At 47.3% G+C, this 25,508-nt stretch overlaps 1 protein-coding gene across 1 annotated transcript; it reads right to left on the reverse strand.

Annotated features, from left to right (window-relative positions):
• Positions 1-8,597: 8,597 nt before the first annotated feature.
• On the reverse strand, positions 8,598-17,785 carry CXCL14 (C-X-C motif chemokine ligand 14). The gene is made up of 4 exons (XM_052772075.1): positions 17,533-17,785; positions 16,545-16,650; positions 11,937-12,047; positions 8,598-9,727 (listed from the first exon to the last, which is right to left on the reverse strand). The coding sequence occupies exons 1-4, from the start codon at positions 17,594-17,596 to the stop codon at positions 9,712-9,714; spliced, it is 297 nt and encodes a 98-aa protein (XP_052628035.1). The 5' UTR covers positions 17,597-17,785; the 3' UTR covers positions 8,598-9,711.
• Positions 17,786-25,508: the final 7,723 nt, after the last annotated feature.

The following is a 25,508-nucleotide window of genomic DNA, read 5'->3' on the forward strand; positions in this document are numbered from 1 at the left end:
TGGCAAGAACAGTTTTCAAGGTGTGTATTAGCCCTTGTAATTACTGAACTTTTTTCTGCTAGGGAAGCTTTAAGTTGTAGGTCTCCTAATACATATTTGAGAATAGCTTGAAGGTGTAAAATGCTAAATAAATACAAATTCTAGTTCCAGTAGTCAGGGAATTAGAAAGACAGTGGAGCAGCGTGATTAAGGGAAAGTTAATGTTGTCCTAGGTGAGGTGTTTTTTTTTTTTTCCTTGGGGCTGTATGCACTTCCACAGTAACGAGCTCCTCTGAAACGAGTATTTGGCTAATGAGGGGAGACAGGTTTGGCTGATCTGTTTCCGCTGAGCCTCTGCTGCAGGGGTGCTGCTTTCTTTCCCAGTTTAAGCATGTATTAAAGGGCAATAAAGTCTGCGTTCACAGATAAATAGTAAAATAAGTGCAATTGCTAATTATGAAGGGAATGTACTTCTTCAGACTATAGATGTCCCTTGGCTAAAACCCAAAATATTGTTTTTTCTTTCACCTCAGGTTTAATGTGCTGCAGGGCTTGAGCCTGCTTCCACTTATTCTGGTGGGAATTAGAGACAATTTCTCTGGAGTCGGTGCAGCTACTCTTCTCTGAAGCAGTTGTCAGAGTTAGGCAGGGCTCTGAGCCTCTTACCCCACTTTGCAAACAGAGGGGATCCGATGGGGCTGCAAAATCACAGAGAAAAATCTTTCACAAGATTGCTTTTTTATTATTTTCCTTGTGGGCCTTATGTATATGCAGATGTCTCCTATTCCAAAGAAACTTTTTTTTCTTTTCTTTATTTCCCCCTGAAACAAATAGGGTATGACTTTGTTTTTTATAGTTTTCAGTACTTGGTGTTATTTATCTTCATTAACCTGTTAATGACCCCAGACCTCCACCCCACACATTACATGCCAGGTGCTGGGAATTTAGCTCTTGATCTATGAGCTCCACCCACAGTCTTCGCCGGAAAAAGAGAACCCCCCCCCTTTCCTGACTTGTAAGTGATGGAAATAGCCACAAGATGTCAACCTTTACCAAGCTGCAGTTTGGAGCCAGCTCTGCTCACCCAGCAGCAGCCGGGATGGACAGCCCTGCGCGGAGGCTCTGCTGGAAAGCCCAGGTACCTGCTTCAAGTAAGTGAGCAAAAGTCCCCTGAGGCTTTTTAGAACGTGGAAAATTGATTTTTTTACCACCAGGCTTTGCTTTATGATCATGCTTTATTTCTGTTGGATTTCCTTTATTATCTTCCACTACAAGCTTTAGCCAAGTTGGGCACTGTTGTGTGTGGAAAAGGGAAAGGGTCTTGCTACAATGAGCATGTTATCCAAAAAAGATAAGGTCAAAAACAGGTGAAGGAAAGGACTATTACCAATTAAATGTTATATTTGTGTGCACATAAATATGTATTTGTGAGTCATTGTAGTGAGTTACTGCAGATCTTGAGATCCTTGTCCAGTCGCCGGAGCTGTGTACCCAGCACTCCATTCCTGTGGGTTACAGCATGCTGTAATTATCCTTAAAACAGAGCACCTGGCATTCAATCAACTATCTGGATTATCATGACACAGATGGCATAGAGCTGAAACCCTAGGAAAACAGGAAGGAGGTTGGTTTTCCTATAGAAAACCACATCTTTCAATTTGTGTTTCAACTCCAGGTTTCAGAGCTTGCTGCTTTCCAGCTTCTGCCATCAACTCTTAGGATAAAAGCAATCAAGCCCCAGAGTACTGGCCCTTGGCACACGTGGCCATGCCCGTGTGCTGATGCGGGGCCGGTAGGACCAGCAAGGGGTTTCGGGCTGGGACCCCTGATATGTGTGCTCTGTGGTCTAAGCCAAGTACCTGAGATCAGATAAGGGTGCTCTGATCAGTAATGCTGCTGACTTTGTGTTTTCCCTTCTGTGTACTGTGCTGGTTTTGTCCTCCTCCATCCCATCCTTTTTTTTTTTTTTCTCCTGATCTTAGAAGAACATTTCCCAGGTGTGATAAACCCAAGAAGACTTCTTTTTCTCTTAAAGTTATATTTGACGTTTTCCCTCTCTGGATCAGTGTTTGCAGGCATTGTTACCCAGTATGTTGCTCTGTACGTTTGAAGTGTTGGGATTTTACCTGCTGGGCAACACCAAACCTCTGCTTCCTCGCAGGTGCTCCCTTTGGGGATGCAGCACATGGTGGTCCTGCTCTCGGTCTAAGGTGGACTGCGCTTATCAAGTGCAATTGCTTTCTCCAAAAAGACCATTCCAGGTGCCTTCAGATTCACAAGTGGTCCCAAGAATTCCCTGCTCTTTTATCCCGTAGCTTCCCAGAGTCCTGTAGTAGCTCGTGGGCTGGTGGCATTGCTCAGAGCCAGGCATGATCACTTGACACTGATTACTGTAATGAAGAACTGGATTTCCCTGGCAGGACTGTTTTAGCTGTTGCATAAAAACGGAGAGGGAACACCCTGCCAGTCACTTACGTTTTAAATTTGAGAGGTAGCACTTGGCAAACTGGTTCTTGCTGGGGAGGAGTGGCACTTGACTGGGAATTACTGGTTCAAGGAGGGAGCTGAGGAGCTCCAGGCTGATTTGTTCTTCCTAATGTGGTTGCAGAAGTGATAAGTCTTCTAGACTTAGAGAGGAAGCTGAAGTAAACCCCAAGGAGAAATGTAAATGGTGCAATTATGAAGGTAATAGAAATGGAGAAGTATTTTTATGCAACACAATGGAACGGGCAGTAATGAGGCAAAAATGCTGAGGGATAAAGACAAAAGACATTTCTTCCGGGATTAGAACTGAGTTCAAAATTGCCAAAGCCTACTGGAAGAGGAAAAAAAAAAATAAGCCTGTTGTAGCATTTCTTTTCCTTTAATAAGCTTCTTTTTCTGGGAGTCCTGAGTGTTCAGATGTAGCACACTTAGTGCCTAGTAACCCAACAAAGCTTTGATTGGTGGCTCTGCAGAAAGATTTTCTTTTCCTTGCAGGTTTCTAACCATGAAAAGACACAGAGATCAGTTGCTTCAGAATCCTTAATTAAACACAACAAAGAAGGGCAATTAGAGCCGTGTTTTGCTTCTGTCATCCAGCAAATCTTGCAAACCTCAAACCCCTTTTCTTGCCCCAAGATTTATGATGGGAATAAATCATAATTATTCCTGTAATTATCAGCCTTAAGTGAACACCAGCAGGATTAATATATTTTTTTTTTCTTGGAGGAGTTTCTGAAACCCATCCAAGAGGAATTCACTAACCTCTTTTGTTGTACAGGAAGAAAAACAAAAACACAGGCGTGGTGATTTTCCCAGGCCTTGGCCGCCTGCCTCCCTGTCACTTCATGTCATGTCATTCCTCCCTCCCAGGTCCCGTGTGCCCGCTCGCAGCAGAGTAGCTCCTGTTGCGCTGGATGCTCTCCATGTGTGTTGTCAGAGCGATCTCTGCCCAAAGAGCTGGTAATGGACACGAGCAAAAGATAAGAGAAAAATCTGAGAGGGTTTGAGTGCTTCGGAGGTCGACAAAAGGACCAGAAATACAACCTGTCACTCGGTGTTCAGAAAATAAATGCTCGTGCACGTTGCAGCTCTACAAAGCATTTCTTCCAGGGATCTTGGCTTTGTTTTGATGGTTGGATGAAGTTGTGCTCATACCCAGCAAGAGGGAACAAGTTCTCCTCTTCAGGCATTGAAGGTGATAACGTGCATCTGTGGGTTTTGCTGCTGGGAAGTCAGATGGTCCTGTCTGAGGACAGGACCCAAATGCAACACCTGGGGAATGGCAGCTGCGTGGGGTCCTGTGGGTCCTGGGCTTGCTGGAGAGCTGGTGCCAGGAGGGAGAACCACTGGGCAAGAAAGCTACGTGGCTTGGTGTATTGGGCAGAAATTCCTGATGCTTTTACAGGATTTTGGGCAGGTGGTTTGGGAATGAGTCTACCCAGGGTTGTGCTGCAATCCAGTTTCCCATGCTGGTGTGATGGATGTAGCAGCCAGGTGTCCTCTTTGCACTTAGTGTGCATGTTCCGTGTTAACGGGATAATATGGCTCTGTAAACCTCTGAGCAGGTTTCCCAAAATACAGCTGCATTTTCTTTGCTTTGGAGAGGGGGGTGTTTCCCATACCTGGGTAAGGAAATGCAATAGTTGAAGCTTTTCTTGCAGAGCTGGGGAAGAGCATTCCCAATGTCAGCACTGCAATGAGCAGGCTCCAAGCTGATTTATAATGCAGATGGCCAGGGGGCCGTAGAGGTGTCCCCAGGCTGTCTGAGAAGGTTTTTGGTTGCCACTAGATGTCCTTTCAGCCCTGCTTTCTCCCACCGCTCCTCTAGAGCAACCATCTGGGCTGGGATCTGCTGGCCATGGCCCAAGAGCCACCAGACACCGAAGTCCTGTGGGGTTGACGAGAGCAAGGAATGGGGCTGGAGCCTCCCAAACATCCCTTTGATCTCGCACAGCTTTGTCTCGTGGAGTGCTGGCTAATAGAAATGAGGATGCTTTGGATGCTCAAAACCCATCTTCTGGATCTGTGCTGGGTCTTAAATACTTTAATACCTCTAGTATAAATCGGGGACTGTTGCTGCATCACTGCCTGGGCAGAGCCACTGATTAGGAGAGGTGATGGTCCAAGGAGGCAACCTTGGAAGGTAAAAAAGATGATTCTGTCTTAGTTTCGCATGAGATATAATGACCAAATGGTGGTCTGATTTTGTGCAGGTTTTTAGTTTTCTCTCTATGAATTTGCAGAGGCAGTCTGTAGAGATGGAGGGTCAGTCTTTCCAGAGGTACATGGTGTCAGAAAGCACGACTAACAGTGGGATTTTTCAAGTTGCCCGGATGCCTAGAATTCGGCAAACAATTAACATTTCTGTAAGGTGTACGTTGATACCTACGAGCACCAAAAATCACTCTAAGTATCTGGAGCTCTGTGCTTGCAAACGCAGCTGCAGTCGCTGTTCCTCAGGCAATGGCAATCCCAGTTGCTATTCTGGGGTGGGTTACGTCAGGTAAAGGAATTAGAGGCAAACTGCTTTGGGGTCCTTTGCCAGAAACACGTGCTGGTTCCAAGGATATCTTGGGGCTCACGACGTACAGTCTTTTAAGGCAAACTGAGCACCTTCCAGGAAGCCCTTGGCTCTTTGTGATTCAGGATCAGAGGGAAATCGATGAATAACAGACCCGGAGAGTTTCTGATAGAGCAAACAGAGTCAGTGAGAGCTGCAAACAGCGATCCTCAAAAATGCCTATATTCCCATTTGTGACCACGTGCACCCCAACCCATTGAAGGGAACAAACTGAGCAACAAATCCCAGCACAAGTGCAATGCATGGAAGATCTACAGAGTGCCAAAACTGCGAGCTGCCTTGGCATGAAGTCGGTGTGGCCAGGGCTTTCGAGATGGGCTGCCCGTCCTTCTGGACCTGAAGCCCACACTCAACCAACAGCCAAAACCAGCCTGCCTTTTTCCAAAGATGCTGAGCAACTAGGAATAAGTGAGGTCTTCAGATGCTGTGCACATCTGGATTTAGACGCCTCATTTTTGGAAGCTGGCTTTGGAGGAAAAATATCCAAAATGTGACTGGTGTTTCATTTGACCTAATGGGAAGTGTATTTTGGAGAGTGTGAGCTCTGTCTGGGCTTATATAAAGCCCATTAAGTGATGTCAGGTTGAACAGGAGGCCCTTTACCCTTGGGCAGGCGCAGCTCCCTGGCTGTGGGTCTCGGTGGGATGGCGAGTCCAGTGGATTTTTATTCACATTTTTTCCCTTTCCCTACAAATGTGGGTACAGAAGGGACCCAGTTCTGATGTTTAATTAGCTCAGCGAGCATTTGTGTTGCTGTAACGCTGCCTTCAACTTCCCACCCACGGTGCGGGGGTGACCTGTGCAGACCCCCAGGCCCCTCTGATGACTTTACCATCGAGCCCCACGTTTGCTCCCAGAGCCCTGATGAAACCTCGTTAGTGCGGAGCCAGCTCTCCCACCGCATGGACGTGGTCAGGAAAGGTCCCCATGCATGGAGCAATCCGTCACGGCCTCGTGCCTTGATTTAGGGAGCCTGGGGGGAGCCGGGGCACAGCAGGCAGCTGGACCCGCGGAGAGCACCGTGCTGTCTCACACAGACCACCAAGCAGCTATCGCTTCTTAATAAACTTTTTGGCCATTGCTGACCTAGCCTATATATGAACAAGTGAAAGGCAAGTGGTGAAAGGATCTGTATAACATTACTAATCCCACGTAACGCTCTCACTGAAAAGGCAAGGCAGGTTTCCCTGCTGTCGTGTCCTTTCACTGCAGCTGCCTGGTTCACCCTTGTGCTTTTATTAAAAATAAAATCTGATAGCGTTCTTTCTGAGCGGGTGCAGCCTGTGGATGCCCAATGCCCGAGGGAGGGATGGGGGGGCCAGGGAGGTCTTGTGCGCAGGGTTTGGTGCTCTGTCTTTGTGTGCTCCTGGCTGCGGTGAGCCGGGGAGCAGTTTTGCAGGCTGGATAGGGGAAAGCAGTTGCCAGCTGCCCTCCTTGGAGGCTCTGGGAAGGGTTTATATCCTTGTGATGTAGCATCAGTTCTGGAGTAAAGGAGCTGCAGGGTCTGCTTGGGCTGTTCCTGCACCCCAGGATGAAGCAGGGCTCCGGCTTACCCTGCAAATGTTCAAGCTCTTACGAAGGTAAATTGGTAACTGGTGAGCAGTCGGGGCTGGCTGGTGTGTGCTCAGACCGTGCTTCAGCAGCTTGATCTTTCAATCTCAAAGCACAAATGTGTGGTCTGTATATTAGGGAGGTTGGAATGAATGGTCTCCTGTGGCTTCACAACCTGCAGTCTGCTGGGGAAAACAAAAGCAAACCTTAAGGCTGCTGCCAAATCTAGGTGGAGGAGGTACCCTCGTGTATATATATATTTAAATGTTTTAGCAAAGCTGTGTTAGTCTGAAGGAAAGTGGTTGATGTTTTGTGTGTGGCAGTTTCCTTCTGACACAGTATTTCCCTTTACAACTGCAGTATCAGGGATGGCAAGGGATGCTCCTCCTGTTTTTGGGAGCTTAACAAACCTGCCTGGAGATGCAGTTTAACAGGCTTGGGAAAACCAGCTCAGAGTCACAGTTTTTTCTCTTCATGGTTTCAATTCCTGTTTCCAAGAATTGTTTTGTTTGAAGCGCAGATTTCAGGTTAAAGGGAATACATGTATTGAACCAAACAGTTCTTTTTCTTTAGTCTCCCATTCCAGCAAGTGGGGAAAAAAAAAATTACAATTGGTTTCTTCTGTGCCCAGTTTTTGCTGGTGGTTTTGGTCTGGCAGATGACCCTAGAACTAAGAGTCATTTGTACAGGCTATACCCTGCGAGGTGTGAGTCACCAAGTACTGCTTTTGGGCAACTGGATCTGTGCATAGCGTTCCCACAGAGCATTAACCACCTCTTGTGCAACCATATCAATACTTTTCCAGGAAATGTATTGTCCAGTAGTCACTAAATAAGCATAAACTTTTTCTTGAAGTCTGTCGGTGTGTTGAAATCGAGTCTCCTCAAGGAAAAACTACTGGTTTTGTTAAAATGTGCCTCAAGAAAGGAGAGGGGCAGCTTGGCTAGCCTACAGGTCTGGGTTTGCCCAGAGATCGGGTTCAGAAGCTCAGCCTGTAGCAGAGCTTTGTGGTCTATATCCCCAGAGGTTTAATTTCTTAAACACTCTGGGATCTTTTTCAAGCTTTTTAATAATAAGCATCTGAAGCTCATAGCACCATCCTTGTGCAGAATAGGAAAATACTTTGAAATCAAACAATTCTTTTTCCTTCAGCTTTGCCAAGGTATTATCACAGTAAATAAGTATATATATAGTGTGTGTGCATATATATAAATATATTTTTTTTTTCTGTCTGAACTGGAGGCAACCCTTGAGCTGAGGTCAGGTGTTGCCTTGATTATACAGTATAAAATCACTGTCGCGGGAGTCGCGCCGATGTCGGCAGCAGCCCCATGCGAAGCTGCCTTCGCACAGCTGGGAGCAGCAGGGAAGGAGAGCGGTGCTGTTCAGGGAAAGCAGGAGGTTTTAATGCATTTAAACTCTTGCTGGCTTTACCCTTCCTATCTGTTGCTTTCCTTTTTTAGCTGGGCAGCGGCGTAGGGGCCTTGTTGGGTGCAAAGTCCCTCCCTTTGGATGAGGGCAGAAACTGCACAGAGAGAGGAGGGGGTGGCTCACAGGTTTTTGTTGCCTGACTTTCATTGTACAACCTTCCCTAATCTAACCGAGATCTTGTCTAAATTGCTGCATCTTACTTGTTTTTATACGGATCCGGAGTGGTTGCTTTACATTTATTTAATATAACACTAGACTAGTGGCTATAGGCACGTGGTATAGCCCTTCTTTATGTAACAGGATTCCTTAGTGTTTGGGTAAAGTCCAAATCCTAAAATGAGAAAGGGAAGTGAACTGGACTGGAATAATGTTTTCTGGTTCCAGTGTCATCAAGATGCCATATCTATAAATCAGCTCTCTGATTCAGTGTTTTTCTTCAAACCAATTCATCCACCAAAAAAAGTTATTAGAAGTGTCCAGAGTTCCCTGATGGCTTAAGGAAATTTAAGAGCAGTTGTCAGCTTTTTTAAATATATTTTTTATTACTTTTTTCATTTGTCTTAGAAAGAAATATGAAATCTGCATGCAACCTTCTAAATATTTCAAACATTTAAATAGCATATGATAATTTAGCAGTACAGTACATTATACAGAAAGATAATATAGGGAGACTTCCTATAGTATATTTACAAATGAAAAGGTAGTTTTGTTATTTTAAAAAGAGGAATGCACTGCTTAACATTGAAGTATTACATTCAAAATAATGAATATGTTGTATTGTGACTAAAACATATATAGGTATTTATATGTTTGCCTTATCATATTTTTCATAAAAAGGTGCCTTTTAAAGGCTTTTTTTTGTTGTTGCTACAAATCTAGGAAATCATACACAATAGTCTTGAAGCTTAAAATGTCTCAGTACTGAAGCCATAAACTTTATGTAAGAACTTCAGGTGGAAAAAAAAAACCCCAAACAAACCAAACCAAAAAACAAACCCAAACGTTTTCTTAGTAATAAAAATGACCTAGAAATGCTTTCTAATGCATGAAACACTAAACGGGAGATATGGTACACTTCACCTTGCAGCAAGACCTCAAGTCCATCAAAGAGGTACACAAGTGATGTTCGTACTCCTTTGACGACGTGCTGAGGGACCTCACTTCTGCAGTTACAGCCACGACACTTCAGTGGCATCTTCCCCAGCCAACTCATCTTTGGTCCCCACTTTGCCTGACTAAGGTGGAGGCTGCAAACATGACAAACAACCACAGCACCAAAGCTTTCCCACTGCGAAAGGGATGAGGGACACGGCTATATAACACCTTTACAAACATGACTGTTTGTCTAATGAGCTTATAAAGCTCGATTGCAATCATAGTGAAGTATGAATGAATAACAATAAAAAAAACCAACCCCAAACCCAACCTCCTTAAAATGAAAAGCATGAGTTTTCCCAATCTCAGTACAGAGCAGACGGGTATGAAATCTGAAGTGCAACAGATGCTTGTGAAATCTGGAAGCCTTTTGCACGTGGCTATAAAATGTAAAAACTGACCCTTGGTAAAAAGTGCTTTATAATAATATAGAATTTGTGTCTTATGTCTGTGAGAGAGAAACAATCTTCTGCAGAGCCCGGTCCTATGCCAGCCAAGGGAGTCTGCTCCATTCCTCACACTGCTTTCTCTTATTCTTCATAAACCCTAAACGGAAGGAAAGCAAAGAGCAAGGTGTTTAAACTATGAATGGAACAACTCCCTTCCAAATAATAAAATAATAAAACCCCCATGAACAACACTCCCCCACCCCAAGCCACATTTTTAGCCTTTGCTTAAGTAAGTTGGAAAGTAAGTTATTGACTTCAGGGGTCACTGGATTGCTGTCCATAAAACACCTGGGAGGAGGGTTGGACTTTGACACTGCCACATCTTGCAGGCATGTGGGGAGTAACACACTCTGCCACGATTATCAGGATACATTAAGATGAAGAAATCCACATATGCTAATACACTTTAACTGCTGAAAAATCCCCACCTCGTATACAAATATTGAAGTATATAATGAGCTGTATGTAGGTAATAAATTCACAATATCCATTATGTTTGGAATAATATTATAGTTTTTTTTTTTTTCTAGTTTATGTCCTGAGAAGGCCAGTTGACAGGCTTATCTGCTGAAAAATCCTAGTTGTGCAGGCTCTTTGGGTGAAGGTGGTCTTCCATGCCATGGGGAAAACTAGGGGCAATGCTGTTTTGTGGAACAGATTAGTGTTTGTGCTGCATAGTCCTGGCTTTTCCTGGGGAGAAGTGCAGTGGACTTGGTAGAGCTGGCATTGAAGGCACTGAAATTTTTATTTATTATGAGGACTTGGTTTAAATCGGGCTTTTTACATCTGAAATATTCACTTGATGCTGCTTCAGCTGCAGTTCAGCTTGGCCGCCCTGCTTGCCCAGTTAGCAGCGTTGGGGACCCGCTGGGTGCGATGCAGGGGTGGCACGCCGCAGTGGGGCAATGCCAGTGCCGGGCAAGGCGAAGCAAGGTAAAACACCAAAGGTTTCATCGCATCCCTTCTGCACGCCCCAGGCCGACAGCCGAAGCTGTGGGGATGCTGGTCTCGCCATCTTTCCTCCTCTCCCTGGCAGCAGGGACAGTCTCCCTCCCCTGGCTGGACAGTGGGAAAACCTTGAGCTGACCCTTATTTTGGGCTATGGAGGAGACCACGAGCAGCGCTGGTGTCTGCAGCACGTGGACCCTGGTCCTCACAGCCTTGCGTGGGGCATCCCTCCTCACGGTCTGCCTGGGGGAACCCTGCATGTTTCCTGAATGCACAAGCCTGGGGTTAAGCATCCTTCATCGTCTTAATGACAGCCTTATTAAAAAAAAAAAAAAAATTGGGGAAAAGTGTAAATACGTGGTTATGCAATAGCCAGGGCTTCCCCACGTGCTGTGTTTACGGAGGAGCCGCAGGGAGCCAGGGGAGCCGGCCGGGGGGCTCGGCACCCACCATCGCTCGCAGTGCCGTGGCATCGCCTGTGCCGTTGGGCACTGTGCGGCTGCACCGGAGCTCGCCGGCACCCTTGGACTTGCTGAGAGTTTGGGCTTGCTGCTCTTTGGCCTCATTCGAGCTCAATTTTGGGGAGCAAATTCCCCATCAGTTGAGGAGGATCAGGGTTTGGTGGGACTGTACTGCCTGCAGAGGCTCTTTCTTGGCCATGGCTGTTGAGGTGGTAGGAGTTGGGCAGCTCCCCTTAATTCCAGACAGGACATCACCACTAACCATCAGGAATTCATGTTTCTCTCTTGCTCTCTTCTATCTATGATGGATGGCTTGCAAAGAAACCCCCAAAACCAAACCCAAACAAAAAACCCCCACCCATAAAAAACAAACCTCTTTGCAAGGGAGAAGGTGGCAGAGCATCTTGCCAGCAAGTTACTGTTTTTCTGGGAATGATACACCAGTTAAAACTGGTAAATATCTGTGTCACTAGATATTGATGATTTTGAGGTGGTGTGACAGGGCACTCTTTTCCCAGCTCTGCTGACTGCTTTCCTTGTGACTGTGTGGAAGTAATTTAGCTTTTCATCTTGGCTTTTTACCCATAGAAGGGAGGTGAGTGTATGTAAATAACTGAGAAGAGCAGCTGATGAATAGTTTAACAGAAAATAATTACTATTTATAGTCAGAACAGTGTAATCCTAAAATAGAAGTGAGGACTGCATGTGGCAGGAAAGAAATAACATCAAGAACATCCATTTATAACCATAATTTTGGTAATGAAATACATCCTCTGTGCTAGATAGAGCATTTGCAGTGTGTGTATTTTCCTGGCCTCTGTATGTCTGAACACTGCCGATTGCCTGACTTGCCACCAAGATTTTTCCCCCTCGTCCATCGAGCAAATCCATACTTACCTGCCTTTCTCTTTCCATACTCTGTACCACTTCAGCAGTCTCACTGTATTTTGGCGTTTGGGGTTTAAGCAGTGCTGCTGCTCCCCTCTCACCCGTGTCCACAGAGTCACGCTGCAAGGCAAGCAAGCACAGGTTATGGGAGTCGTGGGAAATACCCGTCCTCTGCTCCCACTCCAGGTAAATGCCAAAATCGGTCAGGGGGCTCTCGCCCAGGCAGGCAGTGGAAGGGTTTTCATGCTTTGTGTTTTATGGCAGATATTTTAGTTTATTGTAATAATATCGGAGCAGATCTTCAGCTGTTATCAATCAGTGCGGTGCAATATTGTCCGCCATTATACTAGGTTGTATCAGATGAAGACTTACCTGCTGTTTTTAATCAGTGGGTTTGCTCTGCCTGTCTGTTAGATGTGGTCTTTTTAGCTTAATATCTGATTTAATTAGGGCTTATTCAGGCAACCACAAGGTCTTTGCACGAGGAGATGCCTCCGATACACTCAACAATACTGCATCCAAGAGAAAAGATCAGGCCTGCTTCACTGATTATTTTTTCCTTTTTTTTTTTTTTTTCTTTCAGTCCACAAGATTTGAAATACTTGCACATGGCAGAGTACCTGTGTGCCTGACAGACTAGCTCTGAGCCCCAGCATGCAGTCCTGGGGGCTTCAGCCTCCTCTGATCACAGGCTGATCCCGCTCTCCTTGCCAGCAGCGGTGGCTTGGTGTCCCCTTATTGTCAGGTTAAAGTGTGCTGGGAGGCAAAACACGGCAAAAGTCTTCCCGTCGTTTTAGGTTTCCTCCCGGAGGGCTTAGTGAAGCCATCACCGGTTGGTCTGCCACAGCTGAGGTGACAAGAGAGACCTGGAGCTGCTTCCCAAGAGGATGGCTTTCCAGAAACATCAAGACTGCTATCTCTTCTCAGAGCTCAAAATCAAGCAGTTTTTGGTTTTTGTTATTAACTGTGCGATTTAAAAAAAACAAAACCAAAAAACCAACCAACCCCACAATTTATATTGGAATTGTTCATTTTCTGGAAATACCATCCGTAACAGGGAAACACAGTTTTTGGTTTAACTAAAATATTATAATGGAATTATTTAAACAGTGCTAGAAACGTGAGTAAAACGATGGCAGAAAATCAGAAATATCTGTGTGTTCAAATAGTTCTTTCCATTCAATTAACCTTCTTCCCTGCTCCCCTTTCTGCTCTACCTTCATCAGGTGTAAGCTAAAATCACAAAAAGATAAGGTGTAATTTTCAGGTTGTTTTCTGGGAGGATGTGGCCCTTTCCTGAATGTGTGGGGAAAATGGTGGAAGATCTCCAAGAGCCTCTCTGGCTGCAGGCATCAGAAACGGAAGGCTCACTGCTAAAATCTACGGACTATCTCTGTTCTAAGGGTGTTCTCAGCCAGCCCCTCCGGTGATCACTACGTATGTGAGAAGGGGAGTTTTTCTGTAGCTTTGAATTGGGAGTGAAACCAAACCTTTGCCAAAGGCACAAGGCATGCAAGTTTTAAGGGACTTGAGGTCAGTGAAAGTTTCTCCATCCACCTTCTCGGCTGTGCTGGCTGATGCCAGACCTTGGCTTGGATTTTTCTTCTGACAGACCATAGAATGTATTTCCAGAAAGTGATGGACGAGCTGAATTGCAGCAGGAGAAGAGCAGGAGCACCTCTGAAAAGCAGCGAGCCCTACATCTGCACCAGAAGCAAAGACAATTCTGGATTTACTAGAGCCTGCAGTCCGAGGAGGAGGAGATGTGTGGTTTGCTTCTCAGGTGAACTGGCTTTTTTCTCAGGCTGAGATGTATTGCTTCGACATCACACGGAGGTTTTCTGCGTTGATGCTGGAGGCTGGACAGCAGAGGAGAGGTTCCCAAGGCAGCCCCAGGGTCCTCCGTGGTTCCCATGCGGTCCCTGATGCTGTGGGCACAGGGTTGGGGGGGGGGGGGGGCATTTTTGGGCACCCTGAGCCGACCTGGCCCTGCTCTTGGGGATGTTGGTCTGGTAGATGTAAGGGACTGTGCCTAAGAAGAGGTGCTGTGGGAGGTGATACCCTGAGCGAGGAGTTGTCTGGATGGACTGCAAGAAGAGGTTGAGAGGGATGGAGAAGGGACTGAAGCACCAGAACTTACACCTCCATTGGGATTTGGGACATGAGCTCGCTCCAGGGATGCATGCTGAGCTGTCCCTTAGGTGCCCAGGGCTTGGTGGCTGGAGACCTCACCCATGGTGTCTGAGGGTCCCTGTGGCAAAATCCTCCCCAGTAAGTCCATGCCTCCAGGGCTGTGATGAGCACCCCGGGTCAGTCTGTGACCCGCAGTGCCTTCTGCCCCCACGCATGTCATCTGCAGGGATGGTGGGGCTGCACCTCTGCCTACAAACACCCTGCTCCCAGGGACACAAGGGTCCTGGCTCTGGTCCTTTCATCCTAAGTCTTTCATCCCAAGTGCAGGGACTGCCATCTGCCTTGGCCGTCCCTTGAGAAAGGCTCCCAGAGGTGCCTGTTTCCCATCAGCTGCTCTTGCCCTGACACATCCCTCCTCTTTGGGATGGGGCAATATGTGGAGAGGGGTTGGATCCTTTCAGGCAGAAATAGTTAAACCTCCCTCCTATTTTGTGTTGCTTGTCCTCGTTCTGGGAGACAGATACACGCACAATTACTGCTAGATACATCATGAATCTTGGTAGGTTTTGACTAGACTGAGGACTTGGTTTAGCTGTCTCTTACCCTGTAACACAGCTCTGCTGGGGGGGTTATGGCCAAAGACAAATTCCTTCCTAAACTGCACCCCCATACCTACTTCTTCTCGGCCAAACATCGTTTATATTATGTTTTTGCTATGTGAGAAGATATGAAAGCTTTTGAGGACGGCAGGAGGGGAAGCAGCTTCGATGGCTCATTTTAGATGATCACTGCAGCAACAAAAACTCAGTTGCAGGAATTTAGCTCTTCTATGCCTTGTCCAGAGACTCCCGGATCAATTGGTTCTCAGAATATTAATTTCAGTTTGCTTTCAATGCTGACTTCAGACTGCATTAGGGTAGCTGGAAAGGCAGTAGCAGTGATGGGAGAGCGATGGGACAGCTTTGTCCGCGCAGCCGCTGCAAACCCAGGGCAACCCTCTGGGCTTGAATAGCATTGCTCGGCATCTGCATAGCTATCCAGCTGGGAAAGCAGCCGCTCGTGCACGGTGTTCCAGCTTTCCCGACTTCCTGATTAGAAGTCAAATGTTACATTAATGAGATTTATTTTATACCCCCCGGCCACCAGCTGCTTTCGGGCAAATGCCTGGAGCGGGATGCGAAGAGTTAGTGCTCCTCTACACCATTATTTTGCTATTGAAAGGTCAAAGCAAACAAAGTAAAGCCGCAAGGAACCGATTCAGGCAGTGATGCTCTGTAAGCATTTTTCTGTTCAGGTCACCATCAGCTGATCTGGGCTTCAAAGAGGTGGGTCTGATGTTCCCTGAGCTGAGCATTGCTCACAGTGATGTTGGTGTAAATCTGGAGGAAGCCTAAGGAAGCTTGGCTCTCCGTTCCTCCTCCATACGCCCTCCGCAGAGTCTGGCAAGCCACTTCTGCGTGGGCAGGATCAGGCTCCCGCGGTACCTCCTTGTTTGTGCCAGTCGGATGAGCAGGATTTGGCCCCGTGGGCATTACAGAGTGCCGGAGGTGGTACGCAGCCTGGCAGGATAGGACTCGGATCCTGCTGTTAAAGCACCTTTCTAAGATGAAGCGAATGGTATATGTTCAGTGCGGGAGCACAGACAGCAGAGTAGGTCAGTCCTGGGCGTTCTGGGGGTGCGGCTGCTCTTGGGACCCTTTTTTCCCCCTCTCCGGAGGCAGAGGGGCTCGGTGCAGTCTTCTTGGTTAATCTGCCCTTCTGTTCCTTATCCAGCTCCACGTGCTGGTTGGACGGTGCTTTGTTGGGGGAATCTTAAGATATCCAAAACAGGACAGAAAAAAATCCACAAACCACCCATATTTAAAATCTAAAAAAAACCCCTCCTTTTGAGCCAGTCATCAGAGATATCAAAAATCCCCATACCTGCCTCAGTTCAGTAAGTTGCTACATCACTTTGAGATTTCAGGGCAGCATTGGTCACAGCTTGCAGTGAGACTAGGAGGAAAACATTTTCTTACATGCTAGGTAATCCCATTGAATGCAAGGGAATGGCTCTGGTACAATGCAGGCGAAAATCTGATTCTGGTTGGGATAACTCTTCCTTGCAAAAACCACCATGGACCAAACACTGCTCATGTTCTTATTCTGCATGCCCAGAATAACTTGAGTAAATAGTTCTGGATTTTACATCGGGCAGCTTGGAGTAGGATTTGTCCCTGTCTTCGCTTGAACTAATGATTATCCTTTTATCACTACCTGTTCTGTAAATATTTCTTTGAACAAAAAAAATTGTGTCGAAAAACGATAGCTGGGGTTTTGGTCAGAATTGCACATTTTATTGCATCTGATACAGCAACTGACTATTCCCAGAAATTAGCATGCCAGGGCATGAGGAAAACAAAGAACAAAGAAGGAACTTGCAGTATAAGGTAAAGCAATTCAGCTGATAGGGAAACAGAAAGCAATAAATGAAGGAAAACTTACATAATCATCTCTTCCACGCAAAATGGGTACCTCGGTTTTATTTCCAGCTTCCGTACATTAGAGAATCTTATTTTTGGACCTTTTCTTGAACATTTGCACTTTACGCCTACAAGAGAAAGCATTTTCTCATGTGCCTGCAAAGCCTCCTGCATACCAAGTGTCTCTTCCCTGCCAGCCTATATGCGCACACAAACTTTGCTTTGGTCTTTCAAACCTCGGTGGGAAAAGCTGAATTTTGCAATGCTTTGAGCTTAAAAAGAGTAGTATTTTCTTTGCTATATCCCAGGAAAAGGTAGGGACTCTCTAGGAAATATGTTTTGGAGCACTATATAAGTTCTGAGGATTAGTAAATATGAGATTTTTTTTTTTAAAGTGCACCTGCTGTGATTAAATGTAATTGTATTTAACAAAAGGAAATGGAAGAGTCAGAACTCGCTTTAAACTGAGCAAGCAAATGCACATCTCGGCTACTTTCTCATTCACTTGCTTCCCTCCTGGACTTTGTGGGACTTTCAGTTGTTTCTCCTCGCATGGATGCTGTGGTGCATTCGCAGCCAGACAAAAGCGGAGAGGGGTTTTTAACCATCATTTCTGTGCACGGCAGAAAACACACACTGGCACGCTCGGTAGAATTTGTGCTACCACATCAAACCCAGCTCTGCTCTATTTTCCCTGTGAAAACCACCCTCAATTTCGAAAGGAGATATTTGAGCTATATTCCTGAATAAGGGAGAATCCCCCACTGTGGGTTGGGGGTATTTGCCTTGCAATGAAGACGCAACTTTGTCGCGTGTATTTTACCTTTACTTCCACCTTTAAAAAAAACTCGCAGCTACCTTACCCCACAGCTACAACACATCCCTTTTCCCAGCACGCAGGGGACAGCTAAATCCACCTCGGGGCTATCAAGAGGCAAACACAAATCACTGGAAAAGCAACCTCCTGGAAAAGAGGTTTACGTGGGAATAAGCAGAATAAACCCACTTACCTTCCGCGCTGGCTAAGCACATGGCGATGAACAGCAGGAGCAAAGCTGCTGTCAGGAGCTTCATGGTGAGGCAGCAGGTACCTAAAGAGACGCCGAGGATTTTAATATATTTGCTCGCTTCGGCTTCGTCTCCCTCTTCCCCCGGGGCTGGATGTCACCAGGGAGAGGAGAGCAGAGAGCAGCTCCCTGCCCTGCCGCTGCCTGCTGCTGCCTGCGCTCTGCCTGCGCTCTCCGCCGCTTTCCTCCCCTTGTCCTCTTTTAAAACACCTCCCGCTGCCCTTGCTCCCGGCTCATTAATATGCAAAGCAACTCCACGGCTCCCTCCGCTTCTTCAGCCCCGGCGGGGAGGGAAGGGACCGGCCCCGGGGAGGGGAGGACAAGGGGGGGGACATGGGACACCCCGCCCCGAGCATCCCCGGGGGTGGGAGCGCGGGCGGTGGGGCGGCTGCTTCTGCCCTGCTGGGGTATTTCTCACCGGGAGGAGGTTTGCTGGATGGGGAGGTGTGTGGGGGGGTATATTTGGATGGACGGGGCTGCTAGGTGGAAAATAACCCCCCGTTTGCGAGCGCTCCGGGGAAGCCGGCGCTCCGTGGAAATTCCCGTGCATCTTGGAAATAAGATTTGGAGAAGTCTCACCTGGGAAGGGGTGTTGGCTATTGACTTTAATGCCAATTTTCTAGCTTTAACAGGTTTCTGAATCTAAAGGAAAGCTTAGTGAGTTAAACGGGGGAAAAAATATTCCTCAGAGCATTGTTAGGTAGGTTTAGCATGTGGAACGTTTCAGGAAATAAGATCAATTTTCGGTTGCTTTTATGAGCACTCCAACAACGTTCTGCTCGGTGAAGAACAGGGTAGCAACACGCAGGAACTTCATGGATGTAAATACGTGTTCCCTCTCCCTTGCAGGGTCTGTTTCTGATTTCGGCAACAGCTAAAATAGCATCTTTAAAATCCAGATTCCAGATTTTTGCCTGTGTAACTGAAACGGGTGAAGATCAGCGTTGGGTCTCTAATCTTCATAGTACTCTATTCAAAACCCATTGCAGATAAACGCCTCTGCTGATCCCCAGTTCATCTCGGCCCCTTCTCCCAGCACACCACTGCCCACGCTCCCCACTTGCGCGCTCAAACCGACCCAAACCAGCCATCCTGCCAGTTCAGGCAGCATTTGAGGAAGGACACTCCGTGTGCTCCCGGCTCCGCTTGCATTTTAAGTTTCCCACATGGCTTCGTTCCTGCCGGCTCCCATTGGCAGCGGCCATCCCCACCGCGTTCCCGGCCCGGGTGTTGGCAGGCTGTGAGTACAGCCCTACCACACACAGCCTGCACGTTGCGCACAGGCAGAGCAGGCAGCTGCCTTGTTCCTGGCCCTGGGTTTCATGCGAGACGTGCCGACACGCCGGGAACAGCCTGACTCCGCTGCCGGCTCGCCGCTGCCCTGCATGGGATGGGGGAGCAGGGGTGTGGGCGGCATGTTGGGGACGAGGCTGGGGCGGGGGGGTGGCCTGGCTGACGTGGCAGGGAGATTTGGGGGTGAAAGATCCGTTCCCGGGCAGGCTTGTGTGGCTGGTGCCGGTGTAAAGGGGCAGGGGGGATGGTATGATGGTTTTTGTTATGCTTCGGGCATTTGCGCTGCACAGCTCTAAACCAGCTCCTGAGGCTCTTGGTGCACCCTGCTAGGGGTGTTTTGGGGTGTGTGTTATTAAACGCCAACAGGACTAAATGCTAAAGGACTAACTAAGGTTTGTTCCGCAGCCTGGCGATAAAAACGGGCACTTGAGATACGGCGGGTCTCAGTTCAAACCTTTGAGCTCAATTGTTGTTATCCAATTCCTTATATGAGGAAGAAAAAAAAAATGCAGGAGAGTACAAAAGGCTCGTTTCAGAGTCACTGTTGGCTGGGTGGTGAGGATGCTCGCTGGGCACCAGGGAGAGCTGACTTAAACTGATCCATATCCCATCCAGGGCTGTAATCCTGCCCTGCTGCGGCTTGGGGTAATTCCTTCCTTGCAGCCTCCTCTCCATTGTATGCAGGAACAGTTTCGGGGGGAACTGTGGGAAGGGAAAGCCACTTTCCCTCCCCCTCTGCTAATAAAAATTTGGGTGCAGCTTTAGCTGACGGCAATTTGAACTTCCCCCAGAAAATTGAAGGAAATTCTCAAGCTTTCCAAAAGCAAATCCCTTCTCCTTGTATGACTCGTGCTCATGTTAAAAGAGCCAAGCTTATTAGCTATTGAATGAGCAAAGTGTTGCTTTAGTTCCAATTTACATGTAGAAATGGATGTATTTGAGGTGTGTGTGTAAATACGGTAACTGCTCGCTATGAGCCCGAGCAGTTCGGTGTCTTTATGCCAAGCGCTGGCTTTGATAGTAATTATTTCTGAGAGCTCAAAGGTGTCTCTTGCCTGGTGTGACAGATTTTGGTGGCCATGTACAGCTGTCTCTGACACCTGCTCTATCTCAAAATGATGATCACAGAAGAGGAAGAAGTTTTAGCAAAGGATTTGAGGGAAAGGAAACATGTATGGAATTCACCGCAGTCTTCCCCAAAAGAAACCCTGGTAATCCAGATCTATTTTCTTTGTGCAAGCATATGCCAAGCTGCTCAGCATACGCTGGTGCTTCGTGCGCCTGCAGTATCTCCAGCAGATCTGCTAAGCCTCAGCAAACGTGTTTCGGCAAGCAGCCGGTGTTTCACGCGGCTTGGGAGGGCTGCGCCGGGCGAGCGTGGGTCGAAGCATCCATTTCAGCCCTCACAAAGCCACCCGATCGCATAGTAATTAATCAGGGTTTGGGTTTTGCTCCCCCCCCCCCCCAAAAGGAGCGTTTCAGACCAGGCATAGTCATCGAGGTCTGGCTGTTGTCCTCAGCTCTGCAGATGGGACGTGCTCAGAGAGCTGTGCCAGTCCCCAGGGGAGCAAAACCATACCTGTGCACGCAGCGTATCACCGCTTTGTTCGGCTAATTAGAGGGGCATTGTGGCTGGTGAAAGGTCTGTCATTTCATCTCATTAACTATTCTTTTTCAGGTCTCTGCCCCAGCCTAAGGTGCCCTGGTAAACTAAGGGTGAGGGCTGGCTTTGCCTCTGAGGGTAAGACCTGGTGGGACCGGCGGTGATTTGCCAGCCCCAGGAGGGTGGTTTGCAGCACGGAAGGTGGGGATGAGTGGTTGTCTCCCCCTAAAATAAGAAAGAAGAGTTTTAGCAATGGGATTACCATTTGAAGCAAAATCTTCACCATTTTTGGCCACCTGGAAGCAGAAATGTTCCAAGCCGAGCACAACACGTAGCTGAGCTGGAGCAAAACATTTGTGTTTTAAGACATGGAGACAAACCCCAAATGCACGCTGCCCTTTGAAGGAGGAGCTAGTGGAACAGAGCAGCTTGCCCCCAGAATAAATAGCGTTAGTGTGAAAATGGGAGGGCTCCAGACGAGCCGTTGGGTCTGCCAGGGCGAGGATATTTGTGTCTTTATGCCGAAACAAGATTTGGACGGGGTCCATGCCCTGACCTGTTCCTCAGGTGAGGCTTTTCCTCCTGCTGCGGGTGCACATGACATCCTAAGCTACCACACAGAGAGAGTCCCTTAAATATTTCTCTGCATCCCAGGGACCAGAAGATATACTATTACAACTGTTACCATTATTAGAAATATTTCAGTATTGCTGGTTTTGGTTATGCTGGTTATTTCGAGTGCAGGGTGAGCTACGATTTGGATTAACTGTCCTTCAAAATGTCATAGCGTTTCATACAAGGAAGATGAAGATGCCAGTCATTGTGAGAAATCTTTGTAAAATGGCCGTGAAACTGAAGGTACTTATTGCTGTTGAGGCAAACTGATGTGAATGGCTCATCTGAGTTTAACGTAAAAGAATATCCCAATCAGCCTGTCAAGGAGAAGATTAAACATTTGAAGTGACATGACATAATCCCTGCATATCACATCAGGAATTTGGGAGAGGAATTACACTTTAATGCTCACTAGAAAATCCAGAATTAAGGTGGAGGTGCACAGAAGCGATGCATGTTGTATGTAGCTTTTTTTTTTTCCCTGGGTGCCGCACTTCATTTCTTATGCCTTTTTAGTGGTGTTACCATTTTGTGTTCAGCACCAGATGCAACGTGTTATATGGGAGAGATGGTGTGAGCCTCCTGCAGTGCACGGGCCCTCAGCCCTTGCAATAGAGCGAATATAAAACTCAAACCCAAGCTTGAAGTGAGGGGAGAGTTGCCTCAGATTTTGGGAGGGTGTCGCAAGCCTGCTCCTGTGGTGCTGTCCTTAGCCAGTGGAGGATGTGCTACAGGCTGTGGTCAAGTCTGTGTTTTCACCTTTAGCCCTAAATGGCCTTTTTCTTTCCTCAATAGCCCTGAACAGTAGTTGTGTCATCCTTGCATGTGTTTGTCTATCGTAAGTTGAAAGTCAAAGCTTTGGATTTCATCTTTGGTCTCTGGAAACATGAAACATATTTCAGGGAAAACAGCTGTGTTCCCTTCTGTGGAGTTTCACAACGGATGAATTCTGCAAAATAAGGCTTGTATTGTTGTTGCAGTCGCTGCTTTCTTTTGATATTTTCTTTTTATTTTTATTTCCATGATGAGATTAAATTCTAGACACTGCTCCTTCTCTTGGGAATAGTTTTACGGCAGCTTTCTTCATAGACCTAAATTATTCACCAAGAAGGATTTTTTGCTGAGATGAGAATGAGTAGGTCGGATCAGGGACTGTCGTCAGGGCTTGGAGCTCTTTGAAGCTCTTCTTCATGAATCATTAAAAAGGGCTGCAATAACATGGCAAAACAGAGAACTGACTCTTTGTGTAGGTGATCCCAGAATCACCTTTATGCACAAAAGGATTAATCCCGCCTGTGGCTTTGAGAAAATAGTAAGTTGTGTTTAATTTCCTACTGACTCATTTCCTTGCGTGCTACAACTTACCATTGGTTTTCATGTGCAAGTACAGTTTACACTTTATACAATTTTCTTAATAGGTATCTAAGCTGAGAATAGTTGTAGGTATTTATTTTGTGCTTAATCACACAACGAGTTGGATGGTTTTTTTGCTATGCACCCCGATGCTTGCTATAGTGTAGAGGAAATAATGCGAAGGAAAGAAAGGCAGTCTGTTTGATCTGACTCACCCACGTTCCCGATAGCGCCGGCCAAAGCCTTGAGAAGTCTCCATGGTGTTGGGTGGGATGAGAGCTGCTTGGGACAGGGATGTGGACGGCGCCAGCGCTGTCCTTGTCACTGTGTTCTCCCTTTCCCGATTGTTTTTTGATCCTTGGTGTTGGACTGAGACAGCTCGGGTGAGGATGCTGCGTTACTCCCCAGATGTGCAATCAGAACATTACACTGGCTGAATAACACAAGGGCAATTGGATGGAAAACTTTTCTCGTTGCCCCAGGATTGGAAACAAATTTGCCGTCCTGATTTGCTCATCACATCTCTTTTTGAGTGGGGGTAGTTTTGGGTAATCTGTGGGCGCCAGCTTTTCACATGAAAGGCTTTTGGGATAGAATAGGGCGTTACTGTATGTAATAAACTACAGGCAGCCTTTCTCTGCGCTATTAATGCCACTTCTCTGAAAAGAAGCGGCTCCGCTGCCAACCCATCCACATTCAAAAGCCTGGGGAATCTGAAAAGCGAACCGCAAGGTGTTTTATTTTTTGCAAAGAATAGGACCAAATGAGGTCGGCACCCAAATAAGTTTCTAATCCGGTCCCAGGTGAGCTCTTAACAAGACGGAGGGCTGTGGCAGCAAGAACCACAAACGTTCAGGTGCGAGAAAACCCATTCCTGACACTTCTCCTTTTCGCAACTCGGCAGAGCTGCACGTAATTTCAAACCCAGGGATGGCGGGAACATGCTTCAGCATCTGCCGCGGGGACTCAGCATATCCACCTGCAGCGCTGGTCCACGCGGGACAAAAGTCCTTTGGGAGAACTGGCGAGCATGAGCCTGCTGCAGGTGCCCATGTTACAATGGTTTTATGGGCCTTAATTCAAGGAAACTGAGATTGTTGGGGAGAGGTGGCGATGCTTTGAAGCATTTGTGGTGTAAAGGAGTATTTACCGTGAGTTACAGCGGCAGGAATAGCACCCATGTGCCCCGTTGGCACCCTGGCCGGGAGGTGCAGTGCCTGGTGGCCAACAGCCACTGCAGCGGTGACAGCCCTGTGCTGGTGGATGCGGTGGCAGGGACGCGTTTGCAGCTATTTGAGGTCTTTTGCAAAGCCCTGGAGGCGTGGGGCTTTCCTGGTGTCTCTTAGGAGGGCTTTTGCATCAGAAAGATGAAGACATAAAATGTTTGATACGTGCAAAATCGCAGCAGCAGAGCCATGCCGCGGGGGTCAGGTCCACCTCGCCGCTGCCCTCCCTGCCTGCCCGCTGCCTGCTCGCGCTCCCCTCCTTGCCGGGGGCCCATCCAGGTCTCCCCCATGCTCTGCACCTCTCTCCACAGGTTCCCCACCTGCACAAAACCCCTTTGCGAGGCCACGCTGTGCCGTGTCCGTGCCAGGAGCACCTCGTGGCCTGGTCCGTGACCTGGCTGGTGGCATCCAGGCAGGGAGCTGCCCTGGGGACCCCGCATACGAGGGAATGACTTTTGGAAGGGGATGACTTCCCCGCTAGGAAGAGGCCATGACTACCATGATGTGTTTTATGGTTATTCTGTCTTTGGTGTCTCCTGGCTTCTTTTTTTTGGACTTGTGGCTTCATGTTTCCAAAAAAAAAAAAAAAAAAACCCCAAAACCCCCAAACTCTGTGGGTGTGTGAATATAGCACTCAATGGAGGGTGTCCTCTGCAGACTTTGGGAGGTTTCTTTTTGAGCTTCCTTCTGGGTAACTGTGAGCCGTTTACACTTGCCCAGTAACCACAGCAACAAAACTCCCCAGAACCAAGAATTAAAGCCATTAGATAAAAATGCCCATAATTTAGCGTGATTAAGTATGGAGGTAAATCATCTCACGGCATCTCCTGTGACGGCAAGCAGAAGAAGCGTGCAGGAGTGCCCGTGGTGCAATCGGAGGTAGGTGGGTGCAGGCGCGGGAGTGCCGGGACCAAGCACCGCGGCGGCACTGAGTCTGGCTCGAGCATGAAGCCACAGCATCTGTAGGTGCCTATGGGGCTCTGCAGGATTTCTCCCACTCCCTTAGTGCTTTCTGTAATGTGCAAAAAGCCCTTGCAAGCTTTTAATGAAGCCGTATCTCCTGCAGACAGGATGGGTGCTCCCCATCCCTGTTCATTTTCTGCTGAGCTGTGTGTTAGTAATGATGGGAATTTTTCATATGCTGATTTTTAACCCCCCTTGGGATAGGAAACATGTGTAATGTCTTGAAAAAATAAACAAAATGAATGACCTAACAATGCAGACTTTGAATATGTGATGGAAGATTAGTAGGCTGCAATCAATCATAAAATAAGGTTTTTCTTCTGAGTAATAAATATGTTAATTATTTTATCTACTCAGATAAAAGCTTAGTTACCATAGCACTTACTGGGGGGTATACTTATTATGCCCAGTTTTCCTAAGAAAATCAGTTCTTTCCGCAAATAAATCAACCAGCATTTCTGTAAGTAAACCAAATGACTTTCCTGCTGGCACAGCCCAAGCCTGGCTGCAGCGGAGGCTCCTCTCTGGATCTTCCACCTCCCCCTGTCCGGAGGGCTCTGCAGCATCCCCCCTCCCAATTTAACTGGGCTCTGCACCTCTCCTGGCACTGGTATAATCGGTAAGGACTTGGTGGAGAATGCCTCATTGCTCTGAGCCCTTCTCAGGCTGGATTTGCCCACTTTTCACAGATTTTCCACCTGGTTGCATGCTAAGGTGTGACTCCTCTGCACCACCCATGTCTCCTTCATGTGTGGTCTGCGAAAAAGCCGGGCCAAGCACTTCACAGCCCAGATTGCCAGTAAATACCTTAAGTCCATCGCTCCCTAAATGCACGGTGGTTTGGCCAGGCTTGTAGCTCATCACAG

This window comes from Harpia harpyja, chromosome 20 (assembly GCF_026419915.1).
Source record: "Harpia harpyja isolate bHarHar1 chromosome 20, bHarHar1 primary haplotype, whole genome shotgun sequence".
In the NCBI taxonomy this organism is placed as follows: domain Eukaryota; kingdom Metazoa; phylum Chordata; class Aves; order Accipitriformes; family Accipitridae; genus Harpia; species Harpia harpyja.